The following is a 15,432-nucleotide window of genomic DNA, read 5'->3' as shown; positions in this document are numbered from 1 at the left end:
GGAAGATGCCAACAGGAAATCTGAATGATGAAGATAGTAAGGTCTTATTTATTTGCTGGCTCCTAAAAATATATAGGATTTTATTTTTTGCCAATTTTGCCAAGGCCAAAAATGACCCTTTACTTGGGGGTATGCGGAAGTAGGAAGAGGGTGGTAAGGACTGAATTGTGTCCCCTCCATGTGACTGTATTTGTAGATAGAGCTTTTAGAAGATAAAGTTAAATGAGGTCATAAGAGTAGGGTCCTAATCTGATAGGACTGGTGGCCTTCAAGAAGAAGAGAGAAGATATCTTTCTCTCTCCATATGCATGCACAGAGAAAAGGACATGTGAGGACACAGAGAGAAGCTGGCCATCTGCAAACCAGGAAGAGGTTTCTTACCAGAACCCAACCATGCCGATACTGAACTTCTTGAACTTCTGGCCTCCAGAACTAGAAGACAATAAATATCTGTTGTTTAACCCACCCAGTCTATGGTATTTTGCTATGGAAGCCTGAGCTAATACAGGGATCAAGGAAGAGTTCTCAGAGGTAATGCTCGACAGAGACTTGAAGAATAGGAAGGACTTTTGTTTCATCATAGTGAAATGTAGGTTTTTTCCAGCTGAAGGAAACATACCAAAAAACACACAAGTTCCAGGGAGCAGCATATATCTCAGCAGTTAAAACAGAGGCTACTTGGAAGAGAAGTGGGAGAGGAGACTGGACAAGCAAGCAGGAGTAGAAAGCAGTGAGGGTTCTTAAGCTATTGGGAAGTACACAACAGTATCCATTTTCAAGACCATTCTTGTGGCTGAATAGAAGTCAGGCTGGTAAAATGTGGAGAATAATTTAACTCTGATTTTCACAATGTGCCCCATGAAGCCCTTAGAGTCCTGGAAGTCAAGGGTTACCATGAAGATAGAGGAGGAAGCTAAGTGGACAGGATCCTGGGACTCCATGTCCACTGCAGTCACAGCAGTCTGTGGCCTTGGACCAGACCTGGGATCTTCATTACACTCAAGACAACCGGACTTTTACTTCAAAGACTGTACTGAAAATGGCTATCTGGAGGTCAAAAGCACCTGCCCTCCAGCCTTCCAGCTATGGTGAAAAATTCAGAGAATTACCAAGAATTCTGAGGGAGAGATGTGTCCAGATTCATGCCAGGAAGAAGACGGATTTACTAAGTAATACCACCTGGATGAAGCATATAAACTCAAGCTAGGTTGGAGGCTGTGGCAAAACCATAGTCTTTTATGGCTCTTAACAGATTCTCAGAGTCTATCAAGGTAAGTAAATGAAAAAAATTAAAATTAAAAAGTGATTTTCATGCCACAGAAATCTGCTCTTCTCTGACATTTTTTTAAATCTGAAAATCTCAGATTATAGTGATCTGTAATAAAAAAAATATAGCACAAACAATAATTACTCTAAACCAACCTTCTGCTTTAGAGAAAAGATGCTATCACTTAGAAATGAGCTTTAAAAATCTCATTAGCAGTTTTTGGCAACTGTATGGTCAAACTAAAAAGGTTTTTAAAGATTTTTTAAGATTTTTAAAGATTGTACAGTTAGAACCATGCCCAGCAGAGGGCACTGCAACTCTCTCCACAGCCCACTGTGAGCACCACTGAATGGTGTGCACATCAGGAGCTGAAATATTCTAGTCCATGAAAACTATTTTGTGTCTAGTGACTTAATGTTTCAGAACCACAACAGACATGTTGCCTAACTTCTATGTCCCTTAAAAAGGTGGCACAGGGAAGATCCATGAAAGTCTTGTAATTAAAAAACTCCCTGAAAAATTTTAGCTCCTTACAAATAAAGAACTGTACCATCATTTCTGCATGGGCTGAGGTTTCCACTACCTTCATTATTTAAAACAACTGCCGTTGTTTCCTAAAACTTGCTAAATAAACTAGCTTTTAAAAGAACCTAATATCTCAAATTTTAATTGTTTATATTCTCCTATAACTTACATTGTACACAATCCCAATAGCTGATGAAATTTTTTATTCTAGGGAGTTTTCCATGGAAATATGACTTTAACATTTTTCTTCTAACAATGATGTGCTGATTCTAATTTGAACAGACTTAGATCAACTACCATTATAGTCTTGACAGCCATTAATGAACAAAATTTACATTCTTCATAAGAACAGGTTTAAAATACCAATTTTTAGGTTTATATAACATACACTATTATTTTAAAATATGTAAATAAGATCTACACAAAATTCACATTTTGATCCACCAACATTTGTCCTCCATATATTTGAACTTGATACAAGCCAATGATGGCAATGAATTTTTTTTTTAATTCAAGTGTTAAACCTAAAAATTTCGAAGAGTCCTTAGATACCAGTCTATGTCCTGACAACCAGCACATGAGTGCTTAATCATATTTATTGTTTATTGCAAATATATAGGTAAAATGTGCAAAGTTATCAATTTTTAAGAAAAGAATTATAATTAATAAACAGTCCTAGAAGATTACCATAAACTTATCTGCCACTCAGGAAAGAGACATAAATTCAGTATTCTAGACTCATAGGAAATCTGAAGGACAGCAAATACACAATTTCAAATATAGTTACGATGGTCCAATTAGCTCAGTCACACTTAATGGTAGGAAAACAGAATAGCTTTAGCCTTTATTTTTTAGAAAAGAATATGACAGATCTACAACTTAACAACCATGCTAGAGAATTTATAAGAGATCCCCACTGTGTGAGGAAGCAGTGCCAAAGAGCAGAAATTACTAATGTGGCTGTCATTTTCAAAACATTACCTCCAGAAGTGTAGTTCGAATCCTTCACATTTTTCTTTGCATTTTAAACAGGGAGCTCCAAATCCTTGCTCATGACCTAAGCCCATCTGTTAAGTAGAAAACAATGTGTGTTATAACATTTTTTAAAAATCTAAAAAATTCAATAAACTGTCCTTCTAATTCTACTAACCACTCCTGTTTTTTTTTAAATTAAAAATTTTTAAGATTTCTTAAAATTTAAATCCAAGTTAGCTAACACATAGCGTAATAATGACTTCAGGAATAGAATTTACTGATTCATCACTTACATATAACACCCAGTGCTCATCCCAACAAGTGTCCTCCTTAATGCCCATTACCCATTTAGCCCATTCCCCCCACCCAATACTGCTCCAGCAACCCTCAGTTTGTTCTCTGCATTTAAGAGTCTCTTATGGTTTGTCTCCCTCTCTGTATTTATCTTAATTTTGCTTCTCTTCCCCTATGTTTATCTGTTTTGATTCTTAAATTCCACATATGACCACTCCTGTTGATAGAAGTTGCAAACAAATCTTTTATGAGTATCACATTGTTTGGTCAATGAGGACACTTAGGTATGGATATGGGGACTCCAAATACCTACTCAACATACCTTGTATTCTTACTGATTTTTTCATGAAAGGAAAAGCATCAGAATACAACTGTTTAGAGGACTACAAATACTGCAAGTTGCAAAAAGTCATGAATTTATTTCTTTGGTCACTAAATGCCCTGTATACAATAGGAACAGGGAGTTAAAGAGCCAGAGCTTGGGAAGCAAGCCTGTCCCCAAATGACATATTTTTTTTAGCAAACAAGGAATATAAAAAAGATTTTAGGCATTATGATTCAAATAATTTTATTTCATTTATTATTTATTATTCATTTATTTTATTAACATATGGTCAATTTTGTTCATTATTTCTATATTTATTATATTCAAAATGTTATTATTTATAAGTATAATAGCAATAACATATGTTGAATGCAAGGAATAAAGGTAAGCACTTATCAAAACCTTATAAAATCTCAAAAGCAATATTATTCTCTATTTTAGAGATGACAACTGAAATTCAGGAAGGTTACAGAACTTGCTTAAGACCAACACGTAAATAAATGGTAGAGAAGTGATCTGAGTCCAGGTCTTTCTGACACCAAAGCCTGTGCTTTTACGCCTGGGGTGGGAATAGAGGGGGTGTACTACTGCCCTAATTATAACAATCTATTTTTTAATCACAATAAACAACAATCCTTGGGAACTTACTGAGACATGACTTAATAAACAAAAGAGGAAAGAGTGCAGATGAGGGAAGGACCCAAGAAGGCAATGTAAGCTCTTTTACCCAACTATTCATATTAAAGATCAGCCCACTTTATATCATCCCATCAGCAAATCACCAGTGACCAGGCTACTCTGTTTTAAATATCACATCAGTGACTCCCGACAAATTCCTTAGCAGCTAGTGCCTGGGGTAAGAGTTCAAGCTGGACAAACAATAGATTTTCTACCATGGCACCCTTTTGTAACTTTGCCAAGTTGTGTTTTTGCTACGTAATCTAAACCACACTGTAATTTGTTCCTTGAAAGCTCAGTCTGACCATGCCCTGAAGTTTAGATGAAGCCCTTCCTTTTTTTCTCTGAAGAAAATGACCACATCCTCTTACCGTAACGAAGATCTACCCAGCTGCTCAGGGGAACCCACATTATTTTTAAGTCAGACCATCTCAAACTGTCCAGTATTAACTAAATTTCATCACCTTTGCCATGCCCCCATTACCAACTTTCAAAAGATGTTGAAATTATATACTTTAATACTAGATGACACTTTATTATTATTATTATTTTAAGGAATTAAATTGTTTCCTTGTCGCTAGTGATCACAGCTCATACTACGGAAGTAAAATGGGTTAAGCAAAAGAGAGAGAGGAACAGATTATTTGAATTTTCTGGTCTTTTGCAAGGAATGTAATTAAAGAATTTTCTCCATTACGATATCCAGACTAAAATGAACAGCAAATCTAAAAAAAGTGTATTCTTTTTCAAGCTCTTTCAAGTTTTCCATTACAGGAGAGTTAATAAGAATCCTGAATCCACCTGGTGTATGGATTTCCTTCATACGGTGTTCCATTCATCTCCTGCCAAACTCTGCTCCCACATGAAAATTAAGATGACGTTATTAAGACTTAATCACATAGCTTAGCTCAAATCAGCTGCTTCTAAACTCTCCTGTGCATCATTCACAGTAAGAAATACATTTATCTCATGACAGATATATGCACACACATATGGAATTAAATTAATAATAAACAAATTCTTACCTGCCTTCAAATCTGAATCACCTGGTCTGAGCAACACTGGCCTTAATAAAATACAGCAAGCACAGTGGAAAAATACCATCTCGTTCTCGAATTCTGAATGAATTTTGGAAGCTTAGCTAATATAACCAGAACCCTACTTGGTCAGCAGAGATATGACAGTAAGGCCCAGCGTAGTTCATTGCCAACATAAAGTCAGCATTGGAAAGGGCCAAGTTGTTTCCTTCCTACCTGCTTTTTATTCCTCTTAAAATAGTTATCAGTTTATCTATTAGGATTATTAGAACTGGTGATGTTTCATGAACATGTCTTTTAAAGTGGCCCACATGCTCTTATTGCTGGACAGGCCTGGGCATCCCCCCTGGTGTAAGAGGCCGGGAAAGGAAAATCAAGAGAGCAGTTCTGCCCTGGCTGTGCAGCTAGTCAACAGCACGCTGATCTCACACCCCGTGTGTGGCAGGCCCTCCACTCAGTGCCTTGGTGGAACTTCCCTGCGGCTTCCAAAGATTTCCTGGCCCATCTCTGTTTAAAGGGAAAGGGCTACAAATGCAGGTGCCTGAGCGCTCTAGATCGGGAAGATATGAATCTGTCAGGAAGGTTAGGAAGGCTGTTTTGAACAAATATTGCTTGAACTGTGCTGAAAGGATGAGCGGCTCCTAACTCAGTGGGGAGGGGGAGGGAGAGGAAGCACATTCAAGGTGAGGGGACAGTTATGCGAAGGTCTGTGGCAGAAGCGGGAATTGTTAGAGCAGGGACACCTCAGAGCACTCAAAAGGTGATAGGACCAGACTTGCCACAGGCAGAGTGGGGTTTTGTTTTCACCTTATCTTTTCCTTTTCCCAAGGAAAAAATAATCTTCCAAGGATGAGACTGGTAAGGAAGAAGCACTAGAGAAAGGCACTGGGTGGGGGGTTGGGGAGCAAGAGCACCCACCCCTCAAGCTCTGCTGGCCAAGCCACAGAGGGGACCCCTCAGGGAGATTAGAACACCTGACTCTGAAAGAAGACGTAATCTGAGAAAATGGCTCTGCAGCCTGCCGGGAGAACTCAGAAAGCACTGCTCCCGTGTTCTTCCACCCACTCTGGCTTGCCTGGAAGGCCAGCTAAGTCTCCATACAGGTTCCTCCTACCACGGTTTATGACCACCTGAAGAAAGTTTCCTTCCCACCTCTCCACACACACACACTTTCATCTTCCCCAAATACTCAGACACAAGTTGTGAGGGGACTCTGAAAGTATCATAGAGAGGGAACAGGAACATGAAGGAGAGCGGAATGAGATCATGGCAGTATGATACACTCTCCTGCCACAATTCAATGAAAGCAGTTCTAATTAAAAATAAACCCACAATAAAAAAGACACCTAGTTTTTAAAACCATTGCTCGCAGCTATCATGATTAGTAAGTTTCACACTGGGAATGAACTTGTTTTCCTAGAGGAATTTCACTAAAAGAAATTATTTTTATAGCTATAAATATATAGGTATAAAAAAACCTGCTTGATTCCCAGCAATGAAGATCTCTAACCCATGTCACTTACTGGGTGAGAACTTCTTCCATATTCTTACCCTCTTTATAAACCTCTGTTAGGATAAAAAAGCATAGTGCCACTAATAACAAAGAAATGTGGTTCACACTCTAGTGTGTGCCTAGTTCCACATCTAGAATGCAATGTGTTCTCTAATCCTGTTAAATCCAATTTATATGATAAAATTGTACCAGAGCAGACATATTTCTACTGGTATGAGGCAAATTTCTTCTGTTTCTGTTTCTGCCACAACTTAGGCATCTAGGCATCTGCTATCCTTCCCTTCCCAAGTCAAACATATCACGTGAAGGCAAGTGTACAAATTCCACTCTATAGTAAAATGAGTTTCAGAGCCAGAGCTGCCTCGAGCAGTTTCTCCCCTATTCCAGACCTTTTTGGTCAGAGGTCACAGAAGCTGAGATTCCCTGGCTCTTCCAGTGCAAGAGTATGGAACTCTATTTACCCTAAGGGCTCAGCCAATTTCTCTCCCTCCTTCACTTCTGTATTGAGGATTCCCTGAAGTGCAGGACCCAGGACTCTTCTGCCTAGACTTCTTCCCTCCCCTTTATTCTTAGCACAGGCTGAACCCTCTGGTTAGCATCCTTCTTTCCTCAAGAGCCTTGGTGGTTACTCTCAGACATCCAGATCTTATAGGTTGTTCTCTGCCCAGGTGTCCGCGCTTGAGAATTCTTGGTGAGGGGTAAGAACAGACAAGGTGTTACATGATGACACCCAGAGTGTGTGCAGGGGAGTGAGGGCCCAGAAAGTGCTGGCAACCTGGCTGTTTAGAAAGTGAAGTCCAGATCCCTGGACTAATATAAACACCAAGATATGTGTGCTCATAGGTAATATGTTGTGAGAATTAGTCATCCCAGGTATTAAGGAAATGATCAAGAATGACTTGGCTAAACAGAGAACTGTGAAAATGTAGAAAGAGCACTCAAGGGAGTTGGAAAACTGTGGTCTGGTCCCCAGGTGTTACTGCTAGGCCTAGGGATTTCAGAAGTCATTTTCTTCTCTGGATTTCCTCATGTGGATAATGAAATGAAGGGATTGAGTTAGATTAACTCTAACAAACTTTTTAATTCTAAAATTATGACTGTAAATCATGTTTCAGATTAACTTTACCTGAGTTTGTTATTCGGCATAGTCATCTGCTCAACATCTAAACACTAAATAGACAGTAGTCATTTGAGAAAGCTAATAGATTATTGCCTCTTATTGGTCAGAATCCTTTGGAATTCAGTGTGGAGGAGTTGTTTATATAGGAAACAAAAAAAATTAAGTTCTGAGAGCTGAGATACAGTTCTGTTACATGTAATCATTTTAGTAGCAAATGTGATATGGTATTCCCTGCAGAATCAACACTTGGTGCCTAAAAACACATGTTTTTCATAAGCACACAGGTCCCAAAGCTCTCTACTTACTTCATATAATTTTAGTAACACATTCTGGCCAGCGTCAATACAAGGATATGACAGATTAATTTTTCTTCTTCAGTGTCCAAAAAAACAGATCCTTTGGATTGACTATATTTGGAAAAGCTATGGTCAGGCTTTAGCAATACCTATCAAAGTCAACTGAAAAAATAAAAATGACTATAGTATTTATCCTGAAATGCTAGTCCTAGACAAGTAAGATTTTTAAAATGTCCTTAACTATAGGCTCCAGAACTTACATTACCATGATCTGTGCCTCCAAACAACCCTTGTCCCCTGCTTAGTATTCTAGGATAAGAAATGGGATCAATTTCTCTGTATTCATAATTTCAGGTAACCAGATAGGTTGGCAACCTTTCAAGTGACCCTTCTGACCCAGGAAAGGCTATTGCATGTCAGATACTTTAAAGAAAAAGGAAAGAAGGTTACGGAACATCTGGTATTTCAAACATGGTCTGAGTTGATTTGGAGATAATTTGAATCTGGAAGATATTATGCAGCATTTAGGGTGAGATCATCTGATTCATGCTGTTTTCATAACCAAATTTCCCTCCGGAGCAAAGAATCATATGTGGTTACTAAACAAGCAAGTGTTACCAAGACTTCTTTAATCATTTTGGAATGAAGCAGACCAAGGTAGATTATATGAAATATACATAAATTCTCTCTCTCTGTACATGTACATGCCTATTTACCTACCTATCACATATGTATATATACATATATTCATATTATATTCTTAAAGAGCATTTTAGATCTTGTTTATATAAATGAATATTCTGAACAAAGGAACTACATTTCCAAAAAATGATCTCTCTCAGCACATAGCTCTTTTAGAAAACTGATCTGTGATCTGTGAAGTTCTCCCCACCTGAATCAATTCATTTTGATTAATTTGTGACACAAAAACTTAAAATGTTTTCCATTTTTTGTTCTTTGGCTGCTTTCCAAGCTCTGTCAACAATGGCAATACCCACCTCCACCCCCAGAAAAAGGCTAGGTTACACAGAAAACCAGACTTAAATATAAAAATAGAGGTATCCTTCAGCTTTTATAGTTTGGCAAATTTCTTAGATGAGAATACAAAGAGATAATTTATCATGATTAAGAACTACTATTAATCATTTCTAATAAAATTGCTCTTTTTCTTTGCTTATAAGAACAAAAACTGTGCATCTCTCACTAAAGTTTGAAATATATAAGAGGAAGAATGAAGAAAGAGACATCACCACTCACCTAGTCACACAAACTGGGGCCCAGAGTCCTCCTTATCTCTGTGTAGCCATGCTTACTATGCTCCAAGTCTTGCTGGTCTGTCCTCTAAGAACTACATGGTTTGTTTCCTCACCTCCACTCCACTGCTCAATGTTCAAACTTCTATCAGGTCAGCCTGGGACCACACTTTCCTAGCTGACCACTCCATTTGAAAGCATCCTATTGCCACTCTCAAAATTATTTTAATAAAACCTAAAGATGATCACCACATTCCACTTGTTAGATGAGTTCAATGAATTCAATGAGTTCAATGAATTCGACATGCCTTAGCATTGCAGAGAAGTTGGTTTTCAACCCACACCTCCCTTGCAAACCTCTGCTTCCAGAAAAGCTTTTCCCTTTGCTGGATCTCATTCCCTTTCCCCTCCATCTGGCAAAATCCTACTTTCTATAGACCTAATCCAAACATCAGTTACTGCGTGATGCCCTTCTTGGACTATTCTCAGCCAAGTTCTAAATTCCTATCACTCTATTATTTAGTCCCTTTCCAGTACACTATGATATTTACACATCAGTTTACCCCATTAGACTACAAGTTTCTTGCTCATATTTGAACTCCTGATGCTTGTCATAGAGGCTGAGCTTGACAGAAATGCCAGCAAGTTTTATTTATTTATTTATTTATTTATTTATTTATTTATTTAATACTGGTCTTAATTATCTAATGACCTTTTAACATGATACTTTTACTTCAGGAACTCCCATTGCTTTTCAAAAAAATAAAAATTAAACTAATAAAAAATTTTTTAAAAAGAAGAAAAAGAAGAAAGCTGTGGTAGGGGTGGTTTTTGCCAGGCATGGTTCTACGACTTTTACACAGATCATCTCATTTTATCCTCACAGCAAACCTATGAAAGTCTGAAGTACTATTAATTATTATGTGCATTTTCATACAGATGAAAACCTGGAGCAGAGAATTGTTAACTGCCTCAGGTCAGCTGTATTGCAGAAGGCCCATTCGTAACCACTAATGCCTAAATGTAGGTCATGAACATGGAAAGATCTTGGATTAGATAAAGAGTAAATTAGTTTTTTGAAAATAGAAATCAATATAATTTTTAACTTGACACCAAGGATTATAGCTCAAGAATAGAATAATCAATTAACAGTCTTCAGCTGTCAATAGCACTTACAAATGGGAATAAAACTCTTCACTGTAGATTCCACAATTCATTTCCACATTCCTTCAGTTTTTCAGTGCCATAACTTTCAAAGCCAGAGCCCTACATGAATCTATATCATAAAATCCACTGTGAGCCAAATGGAGTGACATCTTTTTGTTCGCACACAGTAGTAAACCATCACACAGATTATTGTATTAGGAAAAAAGGAAACAAGTGATCTTTCAGCCTAAATAGTTTATAATAAATTCTATTCTGGAGGTACTGTGTCAGTCTTCCTGGAACTTTAATAAATTAAATAGATAACTCCCACTCAATCTGTCCCTACATTTCTTAAGGCAGTACCAGTATCAAGTAAGTGACACAGGGACTGTCACCAAGGCAATTTGTCTATTTTCAGTCTGAGATGCAGCAGATTACCTAAGACATCTATACAACTTCAGTAATTATGGTAAATTTTTGACAAGATCAGAAGTAGATCCTGCTGCTTTCTTCTACAAATCAATAATGAATTTTAGTTCTGGTATGATATCTTGAAACATTTCTAATTATATATTTTTTTATACTTAATGACAGTGGTATTTATACCTCCACCACCACCAATTGTTAAGATGTTACTACTGCCAGGCACAATACAGACACCATTTCATTTAATTCACAAGACAACCTATGGGAAAGGTTAATCTTCCCAATTTCACACACGAGGAAACTGGGACTTGGACAGATTGAGTAATTTGTCTAAGACTGCCCCGCTAGCAAGTGGCAGAAGTGAGATTTGAATCTTAGCAATTATAACTCCAAATCCTGAGCTCTTAACTACAAAGTCATCATTTTTTCTTCTCCAAAATGAGAGTTTGAAGACAAATAATAATTTAAATGAGTAATATTCCTCATCTGTAACTCCTCTGGAACAATAGGTTTTGATCTCAAAGACTGCCTATTCGTCACTAGACGGAGCTCCTCCTTCTTAGACAAATGTGAGACTGATGACAAGGAACCTGAATGTCTGGACACCAGCTGCACTAACGCTAAAGGCCCTGAGGTGATTATTCACACATGCAAGAGGACCCTCAAAAGAATAGGGTGTGGGTCAAGGAAAATCTCCAGGATCCTGATGCAAAATAGGATTCTTCCAATGGTATAACAAGAGAGAAAAACAATGAATCCAAAGTATTTTTATATCATCCCCTGGAAAAAATAAAAGTGAAAAATAAAAACAAAAAGAAACAGTGAAATACAAATGAAAAAGTTAAATCTCAAACTTGAAAGATCTTTATTCAAAATATGTAGACTTATCATTAATACTAAAAACTATTTGCTATGTTATGTATTTATACATCATATAAAAGATTCCATATAATGCCCAGGGGTGATATAATGAGGCAAAAACTGAAGTAATACTTGTCATGTTTTTCAAATCACGAAATTTCTACATTTATAATGGAAAATCTCTGTATTGGTTACAAATTACCCCCAAAAGTTAGGGGCTGAAAATAAACATTTATGATCTCACAGTCAGCCAGCTGGGAGTGGCTTAATGAGGTGGACTGGCTCAGGGCCTCTTCCTACATTGCAGTCAAGGGTCAGCCAGGGATGCAGGCATCACAAAGCTTGACTGGGGCCAAGACACACTTTTAAGCTGTCTCACAGGGGTGCCTCATGACATGGCAGCTGGTTTTTCCCAGGGCAAATGATCCCAGAGAGAGTGAGAGCACCCAAGATGGAAGCTGTGGCCTTTAATCTCGGAAGGGACATACCATCACTTCTGCCATGTCACACTCTTTGGCAGCAACTGACCAGGTCCGGCCCACTCAAGGGGAGGGGAATAGACAAAAGTATGAATTCTAGGAGTTGGGAATCAATGGTGGCCATCTTAGAAGCTTCCTTCCACAACCTCTTTTCTGTTTTGATTTTAAATCCAAAGACTAAGTGATCTGTGATGAGACAGACATATTACAAAGTGAAGGGGTATAGGGTGTGCTTATCTACCACTCTTGTCTTTATTTTTTTCCATTTCAAATATTTAAATGTCTCTTCAATCAAATGGGCATAGTAACAGAGCTTTGCTCCTTACATATAAATATTCTTATTCCTCTCAGTCTGTTAGCTATTTACTCAGTCAGGCCCAGGGAACAGTCTTCCGGAAGACAGGGTAGAATATGATTTTTAGTCTCTCAGTCTTATTTTCCATCAATCTCAGCACATATACACACTTGTGTAGTACATATATACACACATATTTCTTGTGTTTTAGAACACAATCATAAAACAGAATACAGAATATCAGGTTTGATTAGCAAGAAATTTTCAAAAATATGTTTAAGACAAAAAATTCACTATTTTTATAACATAGTCCTCCTCCACATTAAAAATGGAAAAAGATTTATATAAACTTTGTTCTATTACATAAATCTATCTGGTGATGGAATTAAGTAAAAGAAAAAAATATATAGCCCTTCTTTGTGATGTCAGGATGCAAATTACTTAATTCCAATTAGGTAATATTTATAGTCAGCAATTCCTAACTATTTTTCTAGTACTGCTTACCTATTGAAACCCAATGTATCCTCACAGTTTTACTATGGAAAAAATAATTTAGGTTTTTAAAAAAAATCTACACTCATTTTAGGTAAGCAAATGATTTAAAAATGTATTGTCTGTTCAGTTTATGCTGGTTCCTTATAAACATGTTTCGAGCTGACTACTATCAAGTTATTTCTGTTCTATTGCTTAAAGGAAGTTGCTTGAAATATTCACCAATAGAATACCTCCTTTGTAGACTCTACTCAAAAAAGGCCTTCTCTCAATCCGTTACTTTGAGAAAGACAATGCAGGCTATAAAAATGTCATAATTAATAGGTTATGATTGCGGCTGAAATAGTTTTTTAATAGGATTGGCTGAGCTCCGGCTCCCTGGAAGGACTCTGCAATGGCATGTGCTTTTATACACAGCCCTCAAAGCTTCCCAATTATTAGCTATAAAAGGGATTTTAAAAATCTGAGTCCAAAAGGTGTCTGTAGTAGTCCCTTGAAAGAATTTAGATCAAACAAACAATCCTAATTTGGTCTTGTGTCACTACCTCAACAGCTGACTGTAAAGAGTGTATCCCACACATAGCTGTATATTCAGAGGCCTTTATTAAGACTCCGTATATCCTAAAACTTGAATATTGGCATCATTTTTGCCAGGCCTAAAGGCTAGAGTATCATTTCTTTAGGAGTAACCTGTTATAACAGATGAGTGAGGGCGTGGGGAAGATGACTATGCACTTGTGTTATTTATTGCCACTAGCTGCTTATCTAATCAGAGCACAGGCAGGGAGAGAGCAGTGCAGGTGTGTCCTCACAGAGCAGAGAAGGGGAGGCTTGTGGCACTGGCTGAGAGTGCCATTCCAGGAGGCTGCCCAGGAAAGCCAGAGGATCCAAGGGAACATAGAAAGTAAAGGACAATGGAGAGAAGGCATAGGAATGGCAACGAGGAGTGGGGGAGGATGAAAAGTACAAAATGACAGGATTTGGATTTTCTACTTTTGCCCAGGATTGGCGTCAGGGGCCTTTAGAACAAAAACAAAGTCTAACAGCACAGATTGGGGGTCTCGGAACCTGGGAAAGGCAGGGAGAGATGTAGGAAACCCTAATTCCAGATGCTGCATGCATATTTACTTATTGTCTATAGTTTTTTCACACCATCCCTTACTCTGGAAAAACAAGAGAATTATGTTCATGTGGTGTTCTGTGTAAACATAAGAGCCTTAACTAATTTTTGACCCATTTTTTTCTTTTCTTTTTAAAAAATGTTTATGTATTTTGAAAGAGAGAGTGAGAGTGAGCGAGCACGTGCAGGGGAGGAGTGGAGACAGGGGGAGAGAGAATCCCAAGCAGGCTCCTCACTGTCAGCACAGAGGGGCTCGATCCCACAAACCATGAGATTATGACCTGAGCAGAAATTAAGAATCAGTTGCTTAACTGACTGACCCACCCAGGTGCCTCTGACTTGCTTTTGATGTTTGATCCATTAGAGAAATGGTATGGATTCACATGCTTTTTATTTTATAGTTAGACCACAGTCCAAAGATTTCTGTGCTATAAAAGGTACACAGACATCATTTTAAATTTGTCTAGGGTTCAGGGGAAAAAGACCACTTTCAAAACATGCATATACCACCTGTTTACAATTAGGATCAAATGTCAGTTGCAGATGAATTTAAGTTTCCTTTATCTTGATAAACAGAACAATTAGTAAAGAAATAAAACGTAGATCTGATATATTAGAAACAGCCTATTCTGAAGTGACCAGTGATGTCAGGGAAGCTACAGTGTCCTGATTCTTTTTTTTTTTTCCACACATACAGAGGGCTATGAAGATAACTCAGAGTGAGAAAAGCCTTTTCTAAGACCCTTCCTGTAGCTTTCAGTGTGGGAGGCTGAGAAGACTTACATTCTAACAATACAGGGTGTGTAAATTATGATTGACTGCCTAGCAGTACTTAAATATACTGGCTTAAAATAACCATTCGTTCTGAAGTTTATGATCATAATATTCTGCTCATGGCTTTTCCAGTTTGGCACTTTGGACTGGGTTTAGCTGGATGGTTTTTCTAGTCTCAGCTAGGTTCACCGCATCTGCCGTCACTTTTCAGGTCAACTAGGGACAGCTGGCCTAGAGGAGCCTCAGCTGAGATATTTCATCTGTTACATGTGGTCTTTGATCCCCCAGCAGGCTGGGGTAGGCTAGCTCCATAGTAGCAGCAAGGTTCCATGAAAGTAGAAGGAGACAAGGCCTGTTGACATCCAAGCTTGGAGCACACACAACATCACTGCTACCATACTTTTTTGGCGGCCCAGAGTCAAAGGTAGGAAAATAGATTCCATTTTTTAATGGGAAGTGTTGCAAAATATTGTGGCTATTTTTGCAATTTATCACAAAATCTCTGAGGAAGATTCTGTTTAGGAAAACATACCTAGTCATGTTAAATCAAATGCCC

General features: G+C 37.9%; 1 protein-coding gene across 1 annotated transcript in view; it reads right to left on the bottom strand.

Annotated features, from left to right (window-relative positions):
* TES (testin LIM domain protein) overlaps positions 1-15,432 on the bottom strand; it is a 46,235-nt gene that overhangs the window by 18,602 nt on the left and 12,201 nt on the right. The window contains exon 2 of the mRNA XM_047095662.1: positions 2,774-2,859. Coding sequence (XP_046951618.1) covers positions 2,774-2,859 — 86 coding nt within the window. The remainder of the gene's footprint in view (positions 1-2,773; positions 2,860-15,432) is intronic.

This window comes from Lynx rufus, unplaced genomic scaffold (assembly GCF_022079265.1).
Source record: "Lynx rufus isolate CCGP_SWC_20201006 ecotype Redwood Valley unplaced genomic scaffold, mLynRuf1.p SCAF_4, whole genome shotgun sequence".
NCBI lineage: Eukaryota > Metazoa > Chordata > Mammalia > Carnivora > Felidae > Lynx > Lynx rufus.
Note: the sequence above shows the minus strand (reverse complement) of the source record. Positions and strands in the feature narration are given on the sequence as shown.